Source organism: Myotis myotis, unplaced genomic scaffold (genome assembly GCF_014108235.1).
Source record: "Myotis myotis isolate mMyoMyo1 unplaced genomic scaffold, mMyoMyo1.p scaffold_m19_p_32, whole genome shotgun sequence".
NCBI lineage: Eukaryota > Metazoa > Chordata > Mammalia > Chiroptera > Vespertilionidae > Myotis > Myotis myotis.
In genome coordinates this window covers 1,210,646-1,234,799 of record NW_023416338.1, presented here as the reverse complement: position 1 = coordinate 1,234,799, position 24,154 = coordinate 1,210,646, and the positions used below count along the sequence as shown (strand labels likewise).

Genomic DNA, 24,154 nt, shown 5'->3' with positions numbered 1-24,154 from the left:
GTGATAAAGTTTTTTAACTTTAAAATTAAAAAAAATTTTTAAAAGTTTTTTAACATAAAATTTTCCATGTTAACAATTTTTTAAAATATATTTTTTATTGATTTCAGAGAGGAAGGGAGAGGGTGAGAGAGATAAAAACATCAATGATGAAAGAGAAGCATTGATTGGCTGCCTCTTGTACGCCCCACAGCCCTCAACCTGGGATTGGGAATCGAACCGTGACCCCCTGGTTCATAGTTTGACGCTCAACCACGGAGCCACACCATGAATATTGGTGATTTTTAAGTGTACAATTCAATAAAATGAGTGACACTTGTGACGTGCAACCAACAACACTTTCTATTTCTAAGACATTTTCATTTATAAGGATGAAGAGGTAGAGATGAGAACCTAGAGGTCAAGTTAAGACGTGCCCCCCTTATCTAAAAAGCAGTGCAAGACTTTAAGGTGCACAGCAGGTCAGATTTTCATTTTAGAATGACTCCTGCTGTAGCTGGAGAATGACTTGGAGAACAGATGCCGTGAAGTGAATATAGGGCCTCACATTCCTGGCCCCTCCCCGGCCTGCGAGAGGCCTGACAATGTGCTCGTGGTGCTGTACTGACTCTGTGTTGGTATTTTGTATTTTTCTTAAGGAGGGACTCCTGCACCAATTGTACAGGTTCTGGATCTGCCCCTCATTTATCCTTAAAAGTAAACTTTCAGGATAAATTTATAAATCCTTACTAAGTAATTGAGGGAAACCCTCACTCAGGGAAAAATTAAGCCACTGTGTCACCTGTTGAATCAGTTATGGTTCTTGGTGGTGAGCCACTCTGGCCGACTTAAGCAAAATGAGAATTTGTTGGAAAGATATTAGGGCAAGGTTAGCACATTTTTCTGTAAAGGGTCAGCTTTGCAGACCATATGTTGTTTCTTCTACAGTGTAATGAGCCATTGACTCATTACATGACTGAGCATGACTGTGCGACAATAAAGCTTTATTTATAAAAATAGGCTGCAGTCTGGGTTGAGTGAGTGGGTCATAATTTGCTGACTCCTGTATTTGGAGACTCCAAGAAGGTTGAGTGTTTGGAGCACAGGTTTGCATATGGGTGAGTCTACAGGACTCAGTATATGCATCACCCCAGATCTACCCAGTCCTGTGTACTCATCCCTGCCTCAGCCACTTGCCCTGCTATTCCTATGGGTAAAGCTCCAATTGCTGCCATGGCTATTACGGCACCATAGGTGAGGAACTTGGGTTTATTGCTTAAGAACTTGGTGACTCTAGACAAATTGTTTCCTCAGGAACAGCTTGAATTGGATCAGGAATAATGTGCCTATGCTTCCTGGGGTGCTGAGAGGAGAAAGACTTTGAGGCTAGACCCTAATTGAGTAGAAAAGAAAGTGTGATTGATTAGTTATGTCTGCAATGAGCACCTGGATAGAGAGAGGTGGCACACTTGCTGAATGTTGTGATCCTGTAACTAGCTGATCTCCAAGGTCCCTTTTGTTTTTTTATTTTTTATTATTTTATTTTATTTTTTTTATATATTTTATTGATTTTTTACAGAGAGGAAGGGAGAGAGATAGAGAGTTAGAAACATCGATGAGAGAGAAACATCGATCAGCTGCCTCCTGCACATCTCCTACTGGGGATGTGCCCGCAACCAAGGTACATGCCCTTGACCGGAATCGAACCTGGGACCTTTCAGTCCGCAAGCCGACGCGCTATCCACTGAGCCAAACCGGTTTCGGCTCCAAGGTCCCTTTTGAAAAGCTACAGTTATGTGTCTAGATACTTCTTTGGGAATATCCTGGAGATGGAACCATCTTATAAAATATAGTCACTGGCATGGAAGTGTGGCCTGGAACTTTACAAATGCCTAACACTTCGGCTTTTATGAAAGAGACAGGATGAGATCCTGATTCTCCGTTCACGATAGACACACCAGGGAGACAGCTGGCCAGCAGAATAAAGAAGCCAAATCCATAATGCTTTTCACATCAGCCTCATGGTTTAAGTTCATAGCAAAGATTCCAACATATAGTTTTAGTTTGACAACTGTTTATTGAGCATCCATTATAACAATCAAAGATTTGTTCCCTGCCCTCAAGAAATTGTAATAGTCTCGTCCTAGTAAAAGAGCAGAATTAACTAGAAAGACTATCAGGAATGACTTTCTGGAATACGTAGGGGTGGGAGGTTGTGGAAAGTAGGTGAAGGGAAAGAGAGGGCACTCCAGCTTGGGGAGGTATGAATAAAAGGACATTAGTCTTGTTGGAAGGGTGAATTCATGATGGGGGAAGTGAGAGATGACTTTAGCTGATTGCTAGTTGGAAGTGGAATTATACGGGTGTGAGATATCAGGATGTGGAGTTTGGTCTTGGTCTCCAAATGATGGGGTGCCATTGTGTTTTCCTGGGTGTTCTAGGAAGATAAAGAATTATAGATGGTATGGAGCACAAAGGAGGGGTGAGATGGTCAGGTGGAAAGGCAAGAAAAGAACCTGGTGGAAACATGCAAAGATGTAAACACGTGAGGGTGGGACTTGAGCCTGGAGAATTACATGTTAGGGAAGAGAAGACAGATCTGAGAAGTGTTTCAGAGTCAGGCTAGGCTGGGCATGGTGGCTGGTGGCATAGGAAGGTTGCAAGAGGAAGAGTGTTATAGATAATGGCAGATTTCTGAACCTGGGGTCTGAGGTTGAGGGTGACAGGGAACGAGGATGGACCAGGAAGAAAAGACATCTTTAACCATGGGTTTTCAATGGTGGTGGGTATGACCACAGGTTATATCATGGGAAAGGTCAAGGCTAGAGACATAGAGACATGCATCTCAGAATTGGAAGGCAGTACATCTGATCCAGCTTCCAGCCCAGTGCTGGAATTCCATGGATGTAACCTTAAATGCTGGTTATCAAGGATTTCTAGAAGTCTTCCAGGGAGCTCCAATCTCCAAGGTAGGGAGAACTTTTATTAGGTGGTTCCTCTAAGTAGACAAGTTTTCTGATAGATCAAGACTTAGCAGGCAGTGGAAAGGGGGCGAGGATGGAAGCCAGACTTACTGTGTGGCATTTGACTAGCCATGTAACCTCTCTGAGCCTCTATCATACTGTCTACAAAATAATAGGGTGATGCTAGGGAATTTGCCATAGTTTCAATTTGTTCTGATTCAGAGTGGTGAAAGTTGTAATCATAAGAATGAATGAATGGATGGAGTCTCTGGAGAAGGGCAGAGCCCAGGGCCTAGTGGTGGAGGTGGGGAGGTGTGTGTGTGTGGGGGGGCAGTGTTAATTAGGAGGGAGAGATCCAGAAAAGGAGGAGGCATCTCTATTAGCCAGAGAGAGCCCATAAACTAGGAGAACAGTGTCAAGGCACCAGCTTGCTAGCCAAGAGAGAGAACGATTCTTGCCTTACTGAATTTCTGGAAGTGGGAGGGAATCTCTGGAATGGATACGGGCTCAGGAAGAGGCTACAACTCCAGGTGAGATTTAGAAGCCAGCAAAAGTTTGATTGAGAAGGGAGGAGGTGAGTGAGCATTGGTTTATTAATGTAAAATCTTGAGCTTCATCCAGTGACATTTGTATGGGCATAATTCATAAAAGCTAGAATGAGTTTCAGATAAGCATAGGAGCAGAAAGTGTGATAAGTGAGTACTCTCTTGGTTGCGTTAATAGAGGTACATAGCCCAGCCTGAGGGAGGTGATGCTCTTGTTACAACCATGCCTGTGCTTGGTTTTAGTTGGATTGCTTTAAAAAGGACAGGGACAGGTTGAACCTGCACAAGGGGTGTGATGAAAGGACTGAGTGACATTTACCTTGGGGGGGGGGCGGGGGTGTGAGGGGAAAGAAGATTTTGGGGGAGTAGTGAGAGCTGCCTTTTAAGCATCTGAGGGGGAGACAGAGCACCCGAAAACATGCCCCTCCCTGTCCTTTCTACATCTATTGCAGATAGAGCTGTTTCCGAAGGGTGCTTTGTACTTCAGGGTTCATTTTCCTCGCTTCCCCTTCGTGAACCACCTCTGCTTCTGCCATCCTCCGGGTCACCTGCAACAAGAAGTGTGGTCATCTTGGGGCTGGGCCTTGGGGGAGTTGGTGTAACAGGCTTACGGGGAGAAGATTAAAGAAGAAAGCAAAGGGGCATTCCTGTCTTCAGATGGGTGACCTTTATTGTCTCTTCTGTGTCATCAGCTCTCTGGAATCATTGGCTGGACATTCTTGTCATGTGTTACTTTCTAATCCACCACAAAATCATACAACCATTAGAAAAAAAAAGTTGGCCCAAACTTTTAACAGAAAATTTTATTTACAGAAATTTATCTGTATATTATCTAAATTATCTCACATATTGTGGACTTTGAAGTTTCCTGCATTAAGGAAAGTCATTGCTAGGAGATGGGCATCCTAGTTTCTGTGCTGGGACCTGGGTTGGATTTGGGGCTGGGAATAGGGGGAGGGAAAATGCAGAAAGGTTTGGAAGAGTCTCAGCCCACTCTGCTTTTTCCCTGCTCAGGCTGGGTAAGGATTCCAGGTACCTTGTCCCAACTCACCTCACTCAGAAGCTCCAGGATGGGCCCTTTCCTCTCTGTGAACACATCAACCAGGGTCTGGATGAAGCAGGAGCCTTCTTGGTCATGTCTGTAGGAAAGGTACCCTGGGGATTGCAGAGAAGTGGGCTCAGGAAAACTCCAATGGAGGTGGGACGGTGGGGGTTTGTGTGGTGCAAGAGGGCCCGGAAGAGGGTGGATCCTGGAGGAGTGTCTCAGGGGCCAGGAGCAGTGGGCAGAGTGGGGCAGCAGAGGCCACTTGAGTCAGTTGGGAGCTCATACCCTCCACTGTGGAGTATATGTGGAGGGTGTCCGTATACGTTGGGATGGTTTGGGGACTGTCTTTTGTGATCATCTCAATGTTGCCTCCACCTACTGTTTCACCAGGGTCCTCTTGTTCTGAAACACCAAGAAGAGGAAAAGTCAAAGTCAGAGAGAAAGATGGGGGAAAGGAGAAGGTCATAAGATAAATTAGCAACACAGGACAGCTGGGGCTCTAGATCTGGGATAGGACTGGATCAGGAACACAAACTCTGTGTTCTTGGCTCTGTCCCCACCTCCTCGACAGGCCTGCACGATGTACACCTTCGGCTTGGCTCTCAGGGCCGGGCAATTCTTATTATTTAGAACCTCGAAGAGGTTCTCCAGCTCGACCATCTGCTTGTCTTCTCCTTCGAGCTGACCTTCTAGCCCATGTGCCATGAGCACCACGAAAGCGCAGCTGACGAAGTCTTTCCGGGCATCAATGGCCTGCTGGAATTTTTCCAGTTCTTCCTGGAATTGCTAGAGCAAGAGGAATGGCCAGACTCAGGTGTATCCCTGGAGCCCGCCTTCTGGTCCAGCCCATCCTCCGTTGGCTAGGACCGGCTTCACAATACCTGAGCAGTGGGGTCTCTCTTTATGGTACTCTCAAATCCCAGCTGCTGGAACATGCGTTCCAGGGCGACCAGGTCCGCCTCTGAACCTTCCCGGGCTTTGGTGACACACAGCGTCAGGGCTACGCGGGCACCTGACATGTCATAGGCCTCCTGAGTCAAGAGATGACAGAAATCATCAAAGGGGTAGAGAGGTCAAGGAGAAGCAGGAGAGGTGGTCCAAAGAGGGGTTAGGGTAAAATACCGGGTGCCCAGTTACACTCACATTTCAGATTAATAAAAAAATGAGATTTTTTAGTGTAAGTAAGTGGAAACTTGGTTCTCAAACTTAATTCGTTTCAGAAGGCTGAGGAGCAATTTGTTTGAAAGCTGAATCATCTTTTACCATTAGAAAATATTCATAGCACAATTTCCTGTGGAGTTAACAACGCGAGGTTCAGTGGTAAACTGACTAAAAATCCCGAAATCTCTCCTTTGTTTGTCGCCTGAGCTATGCATGACTGATCATACAGGTATCAGCATGAAAGGGTTGTCTGGTCAGGAACTGAAGTTTTGTTTGACAACCGAGACACATTTTTCCTGTGAACAACTTGTTTAAGAAACAAATTGTTCAAGATGGGAGATGTTTGAGAACCGAAGTGTGACTGTGTGTCCCAAATATTGCATGGGATATACTTATAAGATTATTTGTTATTGATGTGAGATTCTAATTTGACTGGGCATTCTTTTTTTTTTTAAAAAAATTAAATTTATTAAGTAACATCTATAATAATAAAAGAGTAATATGCTAATTAGACCAGACAGCCAAACGACCTTCTGGACATAGCCAGGGCTGCAAGGGCTGAGCCCATTGCATGAATTTTGTGCATCACGCCTCTAGTTTGTTAATAACGTTATATCAATTTCAGGTATACAGCATTATAATTCCACATCTGTGTACTATATTGTGTGCTCACTACCAAAAATCTAGTTTGTTTCTAGTCATCCAGCTCTGTTTTAGTCCTGTATGAACTTGGGAAAGTCACTCCTCCTATCTGAGCCTCAGTTTCCAAATACAATGAGTGTGTGTGCGTGAAGGATTTTGAAGGCTCCTCCCAGTTGTCACACTTGGTGGCTTTGTCCCTTCATCCTTTTCATGTGTGCTCTGAGTATTACTTTCTCACTTGCAGAGGTCTCCACATTTCTGAAGCTAATCCTGAGATCCTATCTTATCCCATCTTAGGAAGAAGGATGTTTGGGTCAACATTTCGTTGCAGAAGAGAAGCATGATACTTTGAGAGAGATGTAGTAGGGCTGCCCCCCCCCCCCCGCCCCCCCATCTCCGACTTGGGTTCCATCTCTGAGTCTTTTTCTCCATTTGAATGATTACAAAGCACCTTCTAGCTCTGAATTCAGGTCATGAATTCTCATCCTCTCCAGTGTCTCTGAAACATTAATCCCTTCACCTCCCCTTCTCCCCAAACCTGCACCCATCACACCTCATCCAAAGGCCGAGGATTGCTCATGTCTCCTCTGATTCTGAGTCCGGTTCTCAGCAACCTTGACTGATCCTGGGGGTTCAAGAGAAGAGAGTTTGAAGGTCTTCAAAGGAAGGCAGATGGAATCAGGGCACAGGCTAGTTTGGACATCTGGATTTTTGAGACTGAATAGGACCCCAGTGGTGAGGACTTGTTTCATGGTCAAATCTGATCAGGAGACGACAGTCCATGAAGTATGTCCTCTCTACTGGGACACTCCAGTGGTGTTTTCCACCCCTGGATGTTTCAGAACTCTTGCTAGGCCCACCCATAATGCCACTTATCTGGAAATTTTCCTATCTCTCCCCCAGGACACTCACAAGCCTGTGACAGACTGCACTCATTACTGGACTGATGAGCAGGACAAGTGGCCTATGTATTCCCTTTTGCCAACCAGGAGCCGACTGGTTGAAGAGGCATCAACAAGGAGATGGGTTGGGTTTAAAATGAGAAAATCATCAATGTGGGGAATACTACTTTGAAACACTCCCTCCCTCTGCCTTGAGCCTGAACCTTAAGATCTTCATTCTCATCTGATCCCAGTTCTGTTTTCTGGCCGAATAGAATGACTTTTGCCATATTCTTGGTGTTCCCCCATCTCCTCGCCTTTTCTTACACTTCTTCCTCAGCCTGGAATGCGTCATTACTAGTCAAGGCCCTTCTCTGCCAATTTGGCTAGGCATCATATCTGTCGTGTCTTTCCCCACCACCTACTCATCTATCTGCTTATCCACCCATTTATCTATTATTTGATCAGTTGATTGACTCGTCCATCCACTCACTTATCCACCCACTCACCCATATATCCATCTATCCAGCAAATGTTTCCTGGGTATCCATTATGAACTACACAGAACACATTATATAAGACAGACATGCCCCCTGCCCACATGTAGCTCTAGTCTATGACATAAATGAACATTAAATCTTTCTCACTCTTTCTCTTTTACACACACACACACACACACACACACACACACACACACACACACACAATGGAACCAGTGCTGTAAGGAAAGATAAGCCAAATACTACAAGGGAGAGAAAGTAGAAGAACAGAAGGAGCATGGATTCTGGAGCCAGATAAACCAAAGTCAAGCTCTGCCCTGGCGCCTGCCCAGCTGTGTGACCTTGAGCATCTCACTCTCCTCTCTGAGACTCAGTTTTCCCATCGGAAAGAACCTTGAAAGAGCACTAGATGCTTTACAGTCAGAGCAAGCAAGGTAGGTTTAATGGTCCCTGTTAAGCCACTGAAAGTTGCTCTGCCTTTTCCGGACTCCACAGCTCTGCCTGTTTAGACTTGCATTACAGCAGTGCTTTTGATTTTGATTTTCGTGGCTGAGCTGACAGCTCAGCTTTTAGCACTTGAAAGCCTGACTTCTTTATCTCCATCTCCATCAGAGTCACTGGTGCAGGAACAGGCACAGAGGAGGTGCTGGGGAGAATTTGTTGAGCAAACAAATAATAAACAAATAAACAAATGAAAGAAAGGATGGATGGATGAATAGGTGAAGAACTGGCCAGAATATGCATTCATTCAGTGAGAGGGGAAGAGAGAGAGAGAGAGAGAGAGAGAGAGAGAGAGAGAGAGAGAGCGCAATATCTGCCAAATTACTTACTGACTTTATAAGTAGCTGCTCCTTTAAGCCAGGTTGTCTCACCACTCTCTTAGTTGCCAACAAGACTGGGCACCAAAGAGGGGTCTGCTGACCTCAGAGAGGGAGCTGATAGTGCAGAATCTTCCCAGGTTTCTCTGGAAGGGCCTGTCTGTAAATTGAGCAGCACAGCTGTCTGGGTCTTTATTGCTCCTAAGTTTTCTGTCACTCAAGAAACATCATGACACAAGGGACACACCCTTGATGAAGAAATGGTCACAAATTCCCACAGATTGAGTGATAGCAAAGCTCAGCCAACACCCCCTGGCTAAGGAGGCTGAAGTAGAGCATCCACACCAGCTAGGGCTTTTACATCAGTCCCGTCCCTCTCAAGAACGGCTCCCTCCCCCACCCCCACCCTGGTCCAGCTCATCTGGCTATTATCAACCCATCATTTCCATCATCATGCCCACTTTCATCTCTTCCACATTCAACAGTGCAGATAATACCAACTTCACTTGTTTATTCTCTCATCCAGTATTCAACAACCCGAAGAGACCAGCATTGTTTGCTCCCATTTTTCAGAAAAGATAACTGAGACTCATAGAGGTAAGATGGCTGCCTAAGGTCACTAGACCAGTAACTAGCACAGTTGGCATTCAAACCCAGGAAGGTCCAATGGCCTCAACTGATACTTCACAGCTGATTCAGCTTCTCTCTTCTCTTTCTCATGACCTTCCTCCTCTATTCTTTTTCAGCCTTTATTTTATTTCACTTCATTTTACTTTAATAGCTTTAAAAAATTCACGTATCTTACAACTCACTCATTTGAAGTGTACAATTCAATGTGTGTGCGCGTGTGTGTGTGTGTTTACTATAATCACAGTTGTGCAACTACCACCACGGTCAATTTTAGAACCTTTTCATTACTACAAAAAGAAACCCTGTGCCCTTTAAAAATGTCCCCCAATCGCCATCCAAATCTCTCAGCCCCTGGCAACCGCTAATCTATATTCTGTCTCTATAGATTTCCCTGTTATCGACATTTCACATGAATAGAATCATATAATCATGGTCTTAAGTGTTTGGCTTCTTTCAGCATAATATTTTTAAGGTTCATCCATGTTGTAGCCTGTATCAGTATGCCATCCTTTTATGGGTAAATAATATTCTGTATAGATATACCTCATTTTGCTTATTTAACTATCCTTATATAGATAGATATTTGGATTGTTTCCAACTTTTGACTATCATGAATGATGTTGTTATAAACATTAGCATATAAGTCTTTGTGTGGATGTGTCTTTTCATTTTTCTTGGGCTTCTATGTAGAAGTGAAATATTCAGCAAAACTGGAACATTCCCATAAAATGCTGCAGCTACTGTGAAAAACAGTTAAGATGATTCCTCAAAAAATTAAACACAGAATTACTATTTGATAAAACAATTCCATTTCTGGGCTTATATTATACCCCCCAACATTGAAAGCAAATATTGAAAATATTTTTGTGCACTCATATTCATGGCAGCTCATTATTCACAATGGTCAAAAGGTAGAAACAACCCAAGTGTCCACTGACAGATGAGTGGACAGAAAAACATAGTCCATCCATGAATATTACTCAGCTTTAGAAAGAAAGGATATTCTGACACTTAATACAAAACAGATGAACCTTGAGGACATTATGCTAAGTGAAAGAAGCCAGACACATAAGGACATATATTGCCTGATTCCACTTATATGAGGTCTCTAGACAAGTCAAATTCATAGAGAGAGAAGGTAGAATGGTGAGTGCTAGGGATTGGGGGAGGGAGATGGGGAGTTACTGTTCCATGGGGACAGAGTTTCAGTTTTGCAAGATAAAAAAGTTCTGTAAGTGGACAGTGGTGATGGTTATACAATAATGTGAACGTACTTCATGCTACTGAACTGTAAACTTAAAAATGGTAACTTTTATATTATGTCTATTTTACCACAATAACAAACAAACAGAAAAATCTGGGACATTGTCATCCTCCCAAGTCTTCCTTTTGTTTCAAGATAACTCAGACACCAGACGGGGCAGTTTCTCCCCAACTCTGCATCTCTGCATCGACTTACACATGTATAGCTGTTGGTTACTTGGCACCTGGTATGGCTCATAAATGCCTGGTGTTGTCAGAATTGACACTTGTGTTCCCTAACCCTATGGGTATAAACTGGGAATAATACTACCTCCGCCATTACAACTATAGTATGGAAACATCTAACATAAGTTTTGGGTGTGGAAGGGGGCTCAAGAATAGATGCTCAAGAAATCTTAGTGGGGCATGAACCAGAATGGTAAGGAGAAAAGAATGATTCAGCATGGATGGAAACAACTGTAAGTTAATTAATCAACTAATTAAATTGATAAATTATATCAATTATTACTAATTTAATAGATGCTTACTTTTATTACTTGATGAAATTTGAGTGTTTTATTTTCTTATAAGAGTGAACTATCTTCATGGAGCTCTCATGGGGGATCCAGATAGCCCTTAGAGGTTAAGGTGACCAGTGCTGAGGTAAAGGTACAGGGGGCTCTGGGAGCCTAGGGGATACCCTTGAACTGGCTCAGCACAGAAAGCAGAATGGACTATGTTCCCATTGTGGCTTGGCTGCAGGCTGATCATGAACTGTTCTAAGCCAAAATTGCCTTACCTGTTAAAACCTATTTTGAGAACTGTTCTGAGGATAAAACAAAATGATTACTGTGAGGTGATCTCGTATCATCTGACCATTGGATAGGCTCTGGGTGAGACCATGTTTTTGGAGCTGTGGACACATGGTCTTCATGAAAACAGGTATCAGGGCAGTGTTTCTCTTCCATGGTTGCATGATGCAATTGCTTGGCGGGGGTGGTTCTTAAAAATACAGATGCCTGGTTCCTCCTCCAGAAGATTCTGATTTAAGTTATCAAGGTGGGGTCCTGACAGTGGTATTTTAAAAAAGGAACCCAGGTGAATTGAATGTGTTGCAAGGTAGAATACCATTGGTTTTGTGAGAAGGGACAGAGAGAAACTGAATAAATAAGATAATTCATATGGTGACACATGTTTACAATGGAAATAGACAAGATGAGGTGATGGAGAATGACTAGGATGGTTGGGGTGGGCCTTGGGGGAGATTGCACTCAAACTAAGTCTTGGGAAGTGTAGGTGTTTACTTTACAGGGCTGCTTCTTCTTTCCCTTATACTACTGGCTCTCCAACTTGGCTGCACATTGGAATCACTGAGAGAGTTTTAAAATATTAATGCCTGGCTCCTAGAAATCTGATTTAGTTGGGGCTGAGGCCATGCATAACATATATTTACCCTTGAAGCCATTACTCTGGATTCATTCTGTCTATAGATTGGCCTATTCTTATTTACAATAACCAAATGTGGAAGCACCCAGATGTGCACCAATGGGTAAGTGCATAAACAAAATGTGGTCTATCCATATAATGGGATATTATCCTATATAATAAAAAGCTAATATGCAATAGACCGAATGGCAGAACATCCAAACAACAGGCCGCTATGACATCAGCTGACCACCAGGGGCGTGTGTGGAACATGGCGGGTGTTGGCCGTGGGGGGGATGGTGGAGCAGGTGAGCAAGGGTGCCAGACCAAGGCTCTGCACCTTCAGCGGGTGCGAGTGGGGCCAGCGCCATCAGCACATGGGGGCAGCGGTGGGAGCAGGGTTGCTGGCAGACAGGGGGCTGGGGGCCGAGGTGGGAGGGGCTGGGCAGGGGTGCGGAGGATGGGCCGAGACCCGCCCCTGTGCCTACCGCAGCCTCACAGCCCACAGTTCTTTACAAGGTGCACGAATTTGTGCACTGGGTCCCTAGTTCAAAATATAAAAAAGTATGAAGCTCTGATATATGCTACACTATTTTTTAAAAAAATCCTCACCCAAGGATATTTTCCCACTAATTTTAGAGAGTGGAAGAGAAAGGGAAAGACAAAGAGAAACATCGATGTGAGAGAAACACATCGATTGGTTGCCTCCTGCATGGGCCCTGACCAGGGTCTGGGCCGAGGAGAAGCCTGCAACCGAGGTATGTGCTCTTGACAGTAATCAAACCTGGGACTCTTTGTTCTGCAGGCTGAGGCCCTATCTACTGAGCCAAACTGGGTAGGCCCTATGCTACATTATTGATGGATCTTGAAAGCATTATGCTCAGCTAAAGAAGCCAGACACAAAAGGCCACATAGTATGTGTTGTCATAGGATTTTTAGAAGCTTCAGATGACTGTGATGTTCACCAAAGCGTTCGAAGCACTGCCTTATACTATATTGGGTTTCAATCAGTAAGAGATTGATGCCCAGGTATGGGTGACACTGTTCAACATTACATTCAGCAATGACATCCCAAACCTGAGACAAACTTATTTCTCAGGCAGATGTGGGTGAGGGTGCCCTGTCCCCAAGCTGCTCAGCTTCTCTGACTGTTCTGCAGAAAAGTGAGGGGGGATGTTTCATTGAACATGAACTTGCTTCCTGGGCACCACTTTTCTGTGCGTTTACAGGTATGGTTGGCATGTCCTGCTCTCACACACTGCCAGAGAATGGCATGTACCCAAGAGTTCATGCTCACCCCCTGGACACATGCATGAACTCATCTTTGCAGCAATCGATCCCTTTCCTTGCTCAATGCCTCTATTTTCATTTGTCACCAGCCCAGGGTTTCCTTTGAACCTCATGTCCTCACCTCTGAGGCACCCTTTGCCTGTGGAGCTGCAGCAGTGAGAACTCATTGTGATGAAAGGAGGTGGTGTTGCTTAAAGATGTAGAAACTTCTTGTCATTCCAGGCTCCCTCGAAGGGTAAATAACTCAGGGCACCTGACAAGACAAGACTTAGTTGGTATCTTGTTCGACAGGGTTTTATCAGCCACAGGCAGGGAAGACGCCCGTGTTTGCCAAGAGTTCCTTCCCTTTTGGAACATATTAACATTTTGCAAACCACTGAGCTTGCAATAGAACGGGGAGCATAGGCAAGCAGCGTTCGTTTCTCAGGCACCCACTCTGAGCATTTGAAGGATGGGAACTTTTGTCCTGATGACTGTGAGATTGCGCAGAGAAAACAGGGTTAGAAAAGTTAAGTAAGTTGGCTCAAAAGTGGCAGCTCTCTCAGACTCCCGAGTCCTCTTATTTTCCTTCCTCTGACCAAAGACTCAGATCAAAGAAAGAAAAAAAAAGGGCTTAGCTATTCTCTCAACTCCAGCCTGAGAATGTCACATGAGCTTAGCGGCTCAGTGGTCGGCAAACTCATTAGTCAACAGAAGCACATATCAACAGTACAACGATTAAAATTTCTTTTGAGAGCCAAATTTTTTAAACTTAAACTATATAGGTAAGTACATTGTTATTAACTTAATTAGGGTACGCCTAAGGCTTAGGAAGAGCCACACTCAAGGGGCCAAAGTGCCGCATGTAGCTCGCGAGCCGCAGTTTGCCGACCATGGGTTAGCAGAATAAGTGAGCCGCCCAAGTTGCTCAGGGTGACCTGAAGCAGGTTTGGCAACTGAAGAGTTCTCTCTCTGACCTTCTCTACAAGGCCTGGGCATAAATCTTTTATTGTAGAGTGTAAGGCAGTGGTCCGAAAGCTTTGCTTATATGACATCGCAGTCATCTGAGGCTTTAAAAAATCCTGTGACAACACATACTATGTGGCTTTTTGTGTCTGGCTCCTTTAGCTGAGCATGCTTTCCAGAACCATCCATAGTGCAGCATATGTCAGGGCTTCAGTCTTAAATAATATCCCATTGTAGCCCTAACCAGTTTGGCTCAGTGGATAGAGCGTCGGCCTGGGGACTGAAGGGTTCCAGGTTCGATTCCGGTCAAGGGCATGTACCTTGGTTGCAGGCACATCCCCAGTTGGGGGTGTGCAGAAGGCAGCTGGTTGATGTTTCTCTCTCATCGATGTTTCTAACTCTCTATCCCTCTTCCTTCCTCTCTGTAAAAAATCAATAAAATATATTTTTAAAAAATATCCCATTGTACAGCTAGACACGTTTTGTTTATGCACTCATCCATTGATAGGCATTTGTGCTGCTTCCACCTTTTGGTTATTGTGAATAAGAATAGACCGATCTATAGAGACAGAATGAATCCAGAGTCATGGTTGCAAGGACTGGTAGGAAAGAATGGACTGTTTAATGGGTATGGGGTTTCCATTTGGGCCAGAGAGAGTAGCCCAGCCTCTTTCTTTCTTTCTTTCTTTCTTTCTTCTTTCTTTCTTTCTTTCTTTCTTTCTTCTTCTTTTCTTTCTTTCTTCCTTCCTTCCTTCCTTCCTTCCTTCCTTCCTTCCTTCTTTCCTTTCTTTCTTTCTTTCTTTCTTTCTTCTTCTTCTCTCTCCTCTCTCTCTCTCTCTCTCTCTCTCTCTCTCTCTCTCTCTCCTTCCTTCCCTTCCTTCCTTCCTCCCTCCCTCCCTCCTCCCTCCCTCTCTCTCTCTCTTTCTTTCTTTCTTTCTTTCTTTCTTTCTTTCTTTCTTTCTTTCTTTCTTTTCTTTCTTCCTCCCTCCCTCCCTCCCTCCCTCCCTCCCTCCCTCTTTTCTTTCTTTCTTTCTTTCTTTCTTTCTTTCTTTCTTTCTTTCTTTCTTTCTTTCTTTCTTTCTTTCTTTCTTTCTTTCTTTCTTTCTTTCTTCCTTTCTTCTGGCATTTTCTGGTCTGGCCCACTCTGGGGCATCTATGTCTCAGTTGCTTCCATCTACCAATTTGCTGTAGATGTGAGTGTATTTGTATATGATTGTATGTATGTGTGTAAGTGGGTACAGGTGGAAGGGATGCAAATAAGTGGGCAACCTTCACTGTATGGCAAGCAGATAATTGAGCAGAAGGCATGACAGCATAATGGTCAAAGACATAGGCTTCAGAATCAGAATATTTGGTTTGGAGGCTTTACCTCAGTGACTTGAATTATAAAACCTTAGTGGCTCAGTGTTCTTGTTCTGTAAAGAAGAGATAGCAATTCTCACCTTATTTGATTGTTGTCAGGAGTCCAAAATACTTAGAAAAGTGTCTGTTATTTAGAAAGAACTCTAAATCACTTCCTAAATGCCTCTTGGATTAATTCTTTTCTCTTCAACATCACTTCCTAGTTGAGATGGCCAACATCCATGACCTGGATAGCAGCTGCAGACTCTAAATTAATCTTCACCAGCTGGTTGGTGACCAGGACAAGGCCCTACCACACTCAGGACACCTGCCTCTTCACTCCACACAGGAAGATTGGCTCTAGTCAGCCGGCTGATGTTTTGGAAGCTGTGTGGTGAGTGCACTGCATGTCTTCTTCATGATGAGGGTGAAGGAAAGAGAGGATGGAGGTGGCCATGAACTGATACTATCAATGGACTGAGCCAAGTCTCCTGGGAGGGACCTGGTTCAAAATGCTGAGGGATGCCATGATTTAATAGCAATTAATGATGGCTGTTGTGCTGTTAATGAGGCATGAGATGAAGATAAAAGACTAATGATCATGTATTAATGACATGAACTAGCAGAAATGGCAATTGTGCTTACTCTTCAAAAGAAGTCAAAAACAAGTTTTCATGTTCAGAAATGGGTGAGCAAAGAGATGGGAACAAATGAGTGAGATGGAATCCCAGCCAGTGCATGAAAAGGTGCCTGGGTGGAAAATTGCCACTGGAAATGGATTACAATAGAATTGCCTATGATTGTTCAAACCCTGAAACATCTCTGGCTCTAAATCTATCCTAGGAGGAAGTGAACTTGGAACTCTGCACCCTCCTTCCCCAAGGTTTCATCTCTTATGCCCACTCAAGATGTATTTTTGGAGAGGGGGGAACAAGGAAGACCCTCCAGAAGCAAAGCCAGAAGTCATGGAGGATAGTGTCAAGGACATTTCTCTAAAAGAGAAGCAATGAAGTGGAAAAGTAAAACTTTAAATCCACCCTTAGCTTATCCAATTTCTCATCATGCCTAAACATGAATATCACACATGACACTTAGAAAACCTCTTGCGTCCTGAGAAAACTACACAAAAAAAGTGTATCTGGTCTTTTCTTAAACTGCTCAATAGTTTTGCTTAACACTAAACTCTAAATAGATTAAATATTGGGCCCCGTGATAAGCAGCTTCTAACACTGCTCTCTCTGGTCCCATCTCCTGGGTTTCTCACTCCCTTTGTGTGACCTGCTCACCTTGAATGTGGACTGGACCTAGTGATTTACTTCTTCTTTTTTTGTTTGATACATATATTTACTAGATTTTGTTTTTAACTTTATTTTTGTTATTGATGTCTATAAATGTCCCCATTTCTCCCCCTCCCCACCCTTTGCCCACCTCCACCTAGCCCTCACCCCCTTCCCTCTGGTCATCACCACACTCTTGTCTGTGTCTATAAGTTATGAATATAGGTTCTTTGGCTGATCCCTTCACCTTCTTTCATCCACTTACTAGATTTTAAATGGTGAGATTAAATCATGGGTTTATCCTCTGCTTCTGAAAATAGAACTGCTAACGGAGTAAGTCCCTGGAGGCTGAAAGGCTAATACCTTGACAGGAATTAATTAGTCTTTCATTCTTTATTTTTTTGTTTTGTTAATCCTCACCAGAGGATAATGTTTACCATTGATTTTTTTTTTTTTAGAGAAAATGGAAGGGAGGGGAAGAGACAGAAAGAAAGAGAAACATTGATGCGAGAGGGACACACTGACTGGTTGTCTCCCACATGCATCCTGATCGGGGTGGGGGATCGAGCCTGCAACCAAGGTAAGTTCCCTTGACTGAAATCGAACCCATGACCTTTCAGTCCACAGGCTGAAGCTCTAACCAGTGAATAAAACTGGCTAGGGCTCATCACTCTTTCCTTCTGAGAGCAGCTGCTCCATACAGAATCTGGCTCTCACCATATAAGGACCACTCTTTCAATTAATGTGACCCCTTTGTTCAAGCTGAGCCTCTCCATCTTGTATTTATCCTCACTAAGCCTTCTGTTACTTGTTTTTCTCACTCCACTGATGTATTGATGTCTGTTTCATTGTTTCAGGTTATATTTCACTGAGTCTTTCATTAAAAGTGTCCCTTCTATTTATCTGGTGAATGAAGTGACTCACTTCTAATGAATAGAATATGACAACAGTGATAGGAGGTCTCTTCTGAGATTAGATTACAAAAAGCCTATGACTTTTGCTGTGATCTCTCCCTGGTTTATCTCACTTGCCTTTTTTTTTTTCCTGGTGCAAAAGGAAAGAGGTTTATTCAGGTGACAACCTGGGAGAATAGTAGACTCTCGTCTCAAAGATCATCTCCTAACTTGCCTTGGTTTTCACATGTTGAGGACATGAGCTGCATGTTGGGGAGGCCCATGTGAAAGGAATGGAGGGCAGTCTCTGGCCAATAGCCTGTGAGGAGCTGAATCCTGCCACAAACTTGTGAGTGAGGCTGGAAGAGCAGCCTCCTCCAGTCAAGCTTGCCAATGAGACCACAGCCCCACTTACTATCTTGACTTCAGCTTTGTAAGAGGACTGAGAGATAATAAATGTTGTTTCAAGCCACTGACTTTTTGGATAATTTTTTTCATAGCAATGGATAATGAATACAGGCCCATAAGTTGCTGACTTCTTAAAAGAAAACAATGTACCTGTTTTGCTGATATTTTGCAGTACTGGCACCTACACAGGACCACAGTGAGGAACTACTATTTTTCCTCCACCAATTAGAATGTTGAACATAATAACCAAACTTTTGTGGGTTTAGCTTTTAAATATATGTCAAATATTATTATTATTATTATTATTATTATTATTTAAATTCTTTATTGTTGAAAATATTATATATGTCTCCTTTCCCCCCCCACTGACCCCCCATTGACCTCTCCCTGCCCGCTCCTGCCCCCCAGCACGTGTCCCCACCTTGTTATTGTCTGTGTCCATTGGTCATGCTCATATGCATCAAATCTTATTTTTGAGAGCAGTTCTCTGAAGGTGAGACTCTTTTGCAAGTTAACAAAACAAAATACGTTTTAAGCTTTCAAATTTACTCCTGTTTTTTTTTTTTTTAAACCATTACAAAAATCGAGCTACAATTGACATATAACATTGTGTCAGTTTCAGGGATACAGGAATACCTCATCTTATTTACTTATTTATTTAAATTTTTTGCTGAATTTATTGGAGCGACATTGGTTAATAAAATTATATAGGTTTTGAATAGAAAAATGACTAGAAGGAACCAAGATGGCAGCGTAAGTAAACACCAGTCCTCGCTGCCTCCCACAACCACATCAAAATTACAAGTAAAATACAGAACAACCATCATTCAGAAACACCTGAAATCTAGCAGAATGGAAGTTCTACAACTAGAAAAGTAAAGAAGAAAGCACAGAGAGACTGTAGGAGGGGCAGAGGTGAAGAATGTCTAGCCCGACATCGCGTTGGTGTTTTTTTAAACTGGGAGAGATATTGTGACTGCAGATGCTTTTGTGAGGAGCAAGGAGTCCCAGACTCACACCAGATCCCATAACACAGGGGTTTCAGTGCTGGGAAGAGAAGTCCTGGTAACTTTGGGCTGTAAAAACCAGCAGGGATTGTGGCTGAGTGACACAGAGGCTACTGGAGACCCAGGGAGTTCCTCTTAAAGGGCTGGCACATGAATTACTTGGACTCGATACTTCTGGGCTCCAATGCTGGGGCAGAGGCTTGAAAGGAACTTAGGACATTCAGAGAGGAACTGGATTGTCTGGCATGGGGACAGAAACTCAGGGCAGCTTTCTCCCAGATGGGGGTGCTTGCAGGGGTCATTATTCCTGTGCTGAAACCTCCTCTGCCACAGAGCTGACTGGCAGCCATATCTGAGTTTCTATCAGCCTGGCTTACACCGTTTGCCTGGTGATTCCCTGAGACCCCATCCCATCCAATTTGCAGCTGCATCAAAGCTGTTTGCAGTGGCTTTTCCATATGAAAGTCTTGTCCCGGTTCAGGCTTCAGATTTCCTAAAATCCCTTAAACAAGCAGCAGCTGACATCAGCATACCCCATATGTATCAATAAGAGGTCCAAGACCGGGCACTAGCACCAGTCTACCTTACTTCACAGTTGGGCCTCACCTGGGGGCTTCCAAGCCCAATACAAGCAGCAGACATCTGAAGATCATTCTGTAACTTCTGCTGGGTGGCCCCAGACAGTGGCTGACTTTTCACATCCTGGGAGGCCCCAGAGTCAGTGCTCCCAGTGGACAGCTTCAGACCACAGCAGATTACAGCTCTACATATCCACAAGCAACACACTCAAGGGGAAGACTCAGTGAGCACCGAAGCCCCACTGAAGCAAGTCCTGATCTAAAGGGGTGTCTCCTGCACAGTAGCTCTCCCACTGTAGTCGCAGCTGGTCCTCACAGCCAATTGGCCTGGAGGCCAATTCCTCCCAGTGACTCCAATAGTAATCAAGGCTCAACTACAACAAGACTGCACACAGCCCACACAGGGGTGCACCTAGAATGTCCAGCTCAGGTGACTGGGGTGTCTGAGCCACTGGCCCCTACAAGACACCTACTACACAAGGCCAATTCCAGGAGACATAGCAGCTCTACCTAATGTGTAGAAACAAACATAGGGAAGCAGCCAAAATGCAGAAACAAAGAAACATGTCTCAAATGAAAGAAATGGAAGCAGGCAAATTACTGGTTACAGGGTTCAAAACAATGGTTAATTAGGTTGCTCAAGGATCTTAATGAGAGCTTCAGGGACTTAATGAGAGCTTCAAGGGAATTCATAAGAGCTTCAAGGGACAAGTAAGACTTTCAAGGATCTTAGTGAGAATTTCAAAGACATGAAAAAGGGCCAATCAGAAATTAAGCACACACTAACTGAAATAAAGAAGAATTTACAGGGATTCCACAGTAGATTAGAAGATTCTGAGAATCAAATCAATGATTTCAAATATGAGGAAGAAAAAACCACCCAATCAGAAGAGCAAAAAGAAAAAAAAAAAGAATCCCAAATATGAAGATAGTGTAAGGAGCCTCTGGGACAACTTCAAGTGTACCAACATTCAGACTATGGGGGATGCCAGATGGAGAAAGAGAGAGAGCGAGCAAGATACTGAAAACCTACTTGAAGAAATAGTGAGAGAGTATTTCCTATACCTGGTGAAAGAAATAGATTTACAAGTCCAAGAAGCACAGAGAGTAGTGTTGGTGTATGACCTCTTTGGAGAAGTATCTATTCAGATCCTCTGTTCATTTTTAAATTGGATCTTTTTAAAAAATATTTATTTATTTATTTATTTATTTATTTATTTATTTATTTATTTATTTATTTTTCTAGGGTTGAGTTTTATTTATTTATTTTTTTTATAGAAATTTTGGATATTAACCCCTTATCAGATGTATCATTGGTGAATATGTTCTCTCATTTGGTGGGTTGTCTTTTCATTGTGTTCATGGTTTTCTTTACTGTGAAAAACCTTTTTAAATTTTTAACATGGGACGTTTCACAAATTTGTGCGTCATCCTTGCACAGGGGCCATGCTAATCTCCGTATTGTTCCAGTTTTAGTATATGTGCTGCCGAAGTGAGCACTGAAAAACCTTTTTAGTTTGATGTAGTCCCATTTGTTTGCTTTTTTCCTTTGTTTCCCTTGCCTGAGGAGATATATCAGAAAAATATTGCTACAATTAATATCAAAGAGTTTACAGCCTATTTATAAGGAGTTTTATGGTTTTGTGTCTTACATTTAAATCTTAAATCCATTTCAAGTTTATTCTTGTATATGGTGCAAGAAAGTAGTCTACTTTCATTTTTTTTTTGCATGTATCTGTCCAGTTTTCCCTACACCATTATTGAATAGATTTTCTTTAACCCACTGTATCTTTTTTGCATCTTCTGTCACATATTAATTGACCATATAGGCATGGGTTTATTTCTGGGCTCTCTTTTTTTCCATTGATCTATATGTCTGTTTTTTATGCCAATACTATGCTGTTTTGATTACTATGACTGTGTAGCATAGTTTTATATTATGTAGAATGATACCTCCAACTTTGTTCTTCTTTCTCAATATTGCTTTGGCTATTCAGGATCTTTTGTGGCTCCACATACATTTTTGGAATATTTGTTCCAGTTCTATGAAAAACGCCAATGGTACATTGATAGGGATTGCGTTGAATTGATACACTTCTTCGGGTAGTATGGACATTTTAATGATGTTAATTCTTTCTATTTATGAGCATTCTACGTGCTTTCATTTATTTGTATTTTCTTTTCTTAAAATCTTTATTGTTGAGAGTATTAAAATGCCCCTCTTTTTACTCCCATTGCCCCCCTCCATCCAGTTCCCATTCTACCCCAGGCCTTCACCACCCACCCTATTGTCTGTTTCCATAGGTAAATATGCATGTAATTTCTTTGGTTAATCTCTTCTTGCCTCCCCTCCCCCCTTCCCTCTGAGACTATCAGCCTGTTCCATGTTTCTATGCCTCTGGTTCTCTTTTATTCAGCATTTTATGTTGCTCATTAGATTCCTTGTTCATTTGTTTTGATTTTTAGATTCAATTGTTGATAGATATGTACTTATTGCCATTTTATTGTTCATATACTTGACCTTTTTTCTTCTTCTTCTTCTTACTAACTGCTTTTCTATTACTCTTTTTAAAATTCTCTCTTAGTCTTTAACCTTTGACATTTTAATTATGTGTCTTGGAGTGGTCCTCTTTGGGTTCCTCTTTTTTGGGACTCTGAACTTCCTGAAGTTGTAAGTCTATTTCTTTCACCAGGTATGGGAAGTTTTCTGTCATTAATTCTTCAAATACATTTTCAATATCTTGCTCTCTCTGTTCTCCTTCTGGCACCCCCATAATGTGAATGTTGTTACACTTGAAGTTGTCCCAGAGGCTCCTTACACTATCTTCATATTTGGGATTCTTTTTTTTTTCTTTTTGCTCTTCTGATTGGGTGTTTTTGCTTTCTCATATTCCAAATCATTTATTTGATTATCAAAATCCTCTACTCTCTTATGGGAGCCCTATAAATTCTTCTTTATTTCAGTCAGTTCATCCTTCATTTCTGACTGGTCCTTTTTCACATCTTTGAAATTCTCACTAAGATCCTTGAAAGTCTCACCAAGTCCCTTGAAGCTCTCATTAAGATCCTTGAGCAACCTAATTAACCATTGTTTTGAACTCTATATTTAGTACAGTGTCTCCAACTGGTGGTCCAATGACCACTGGTGGTCAGTGAGGTTCGAAAGGTTGGTGACCGCTGATCTGGTAGTTTGCTTGTTTCCATTTCATTTAGTTCTTTTTCTGGAGATTTTTTCTGTTCTTTCATTTCATGTTTCTTTGTCTCTGCATTTTGGCTGCTTCCCTATGTTTGTTTCTACACATTAGGTAGAGCTGCTATGTCTCCTGGAATTGGCCTTGTGTAGTAGGTGTCTTGTAGGGGCCAGTGGCTCAGACACCCCAGTCACCTGAGCTGGTCACTCTAGGTGCACCCCTGTGTGGGCTGTGTGCACAGTCTTGTTGTAGTTGAGCCTTGATTACTATTGGAGTCACTAGGAGGAATTGGCCTCCAGGCTAATTGGCTGTGAGGACCAGCTGCGACTACAGTGGGAGAGCTACTGTGCAGGAGACACCCCTTTAGATCAGGACTTGCTTCAGTGGGGCTTCGGTGCTCACTGAGTCTTCCCCTTGAGTGTGTTGCTTGTGGATGTGTAGAGCTGTAATCTGCTGTGGTCTGAAGCTGTCCACTGGGAGCACAGACTCTGGGGCCTCCCAGGATGTGAAAAGTCAGCCACTGTTTGGGGCCACCCACAGGAACTACAGAGATATTTGCAGATGGTTGTTACTTGTGTTGGGCTTAGAAGTGCCCAGGCAAGGCCAAGATGTCTTGGGTAACTTACTGATAGATAAGTGCTGCTTATTTGAGAAATTTTAGGAGAGTATGAAGCCTGAACCGGGAGAAGCCATTCATACAGAAAAGCTGCTGCAAACAGCTTGGGTGCGGCTGCAAATGGAATGGGGCAGGGTCTCAGGGAATCACCAGGGTGGGGCAAACATTGTGAGCTAGACTGATGGAAACTCAGATATGGCTGTGTCAGCTCTGCAATAGGTGAGGTCTTGGTATGGGAACAATGACCCCTGCAAGCACCCCTGTCTGGGAGAAAGCCACCCTTTAGTTCTTGTTCCAATGGTAGACTATCCAGTTCCTCTCCGTATGCCCCTGGATCCCCTCAAGCTGTTGTCCCAGCTCTGGAGCTCAGAGGGAGTGAGTCCATGGAAGTTCGTGTGCTGGCTCTTTAAGAGGAACTGCCTGGGGCTCCAACTGCCTCTGTGTCACTCAGCCACTTTCCCAGCCTGAAGTTACGAGGACTTCTCTTTCCATCTCTGAAACCGTGGGCTGGAGGTCTGGTGTGGGGCTGGGACCCCTTACTCCTCAAGGGAGTCCTCTGCAGCAGAGACATACCTCCCAATTGAAAAAAGCCACGCATGGGTGTCAGACCAGCCTGTTCCAGGCATCCACTCTCCTACGTCTCGGGGTGCTTTCTTCTTTACTTCTCTAGGTGTAGGACTTCCATCAGCCAGATTTCAGGCAGTTCTGAATGATGGTTGTTCTGTATTTTAGTTGTAATTTTGATGTGGTTGTGGGAGGATGGAAGTACCTCTGTTTATC

The 24,154-nt window shown here is 43.2% G+C and overlaps 1 protein-coding gene, 1 long non-coding RNA gene and 1 other non-coding gene across 4 annotated transcripts; 1 reads left to right on the top strand and 2 right to left on the bottom strand.

The window, feature by feature from the left end:
• Nucleotides 1-2,033: 2,033 nt before the first annotated feature.
• On the bottom strand, nucleotides 2,034-8,777 carry CASP14 (caspase 14). 2 transcript variants are annotated; one of them, XM_036302657.1, is made up of 7 exons: nucleotides 8,548-8,777; nucleotides 6,886-6,957; nucleotides 5,411-5,560; nucleotides 5,090-5,315; nucleotides 4,815-4,931; nucleotides 4,536-4,639; nucleotides 2,034-4,032 (listed from the first exon to the last, which is right to left on the bottom strand). In XM_036302657.1, the coding sequence occupies exons 2-7, from the start codon at nucleotides 6,910-6,912 to the stop codon at nucleotides 3,928-3,930; spliced, it is 729 nt and encodes a 242-aa protein (XP_036158550.1). In that variant the 5' UTR covers nucleotides 6,913-6,957; nucleotides 8,548-8,777; the 3' UTR covers nucleotides 2,034-3,927. The 2 variants fall into 2 exon arrangements, with proteins under 2 accessions (XP_036158550.1, XP_036158549.1); XM_036302656.1 differs by having other exon boundaries at nucleotides 8,544-8,774.
• LOC118652634 lies at nucleotides 7,505-17,149 on the top strand. The gene is made up of 4 exons (XR_004966670.1): nucleotides 7,505-8,147; nucleotides 9,058-9,128; nucleotides 15,629-15,798; nucleotides 16,248-17,149. It is a non-coding gene; the product is annotated as an uncharacterized LOC118652634 (long non-coding RNA).
• A 3,814-nt stretch (nucleotides 17,150-20,963) lies between these two features.
• On the bottom strand, nucleotides 20,964-21,067 carry LOC118652668. Its single transcript, XR_004966677.1, has one exon. It is a non-coding gene; the product is annotated as a U6 spliceosomal RNA (small nuclear RNA).
• Between the last annotated feature and the right edge of the window lie 3,087 nt (nucleotides 21,068-24,154).

Coding starts and splice junctions, on each gene's coding strand:
- CASP14 (XM_036302657.1), bottom strand. CDS start 6,912: ATGAGCAATCCTCGGCCTTTGGATGAG. Junction 5,561..6,885: donor ATCCTCGGCCTTTGGATGAG/GTGTGATGGGTG, acceptor CTCTTGACTCAG/GAGGCCTATGACATGTCAGG. Junction 4,932..5,089: donor CGTGCAGGCCTGTCGAGGAG/GTGGGGACAGAG, acceptor TTGGTGTTTCAG/AACAAGAGGACCCTGGTGAA.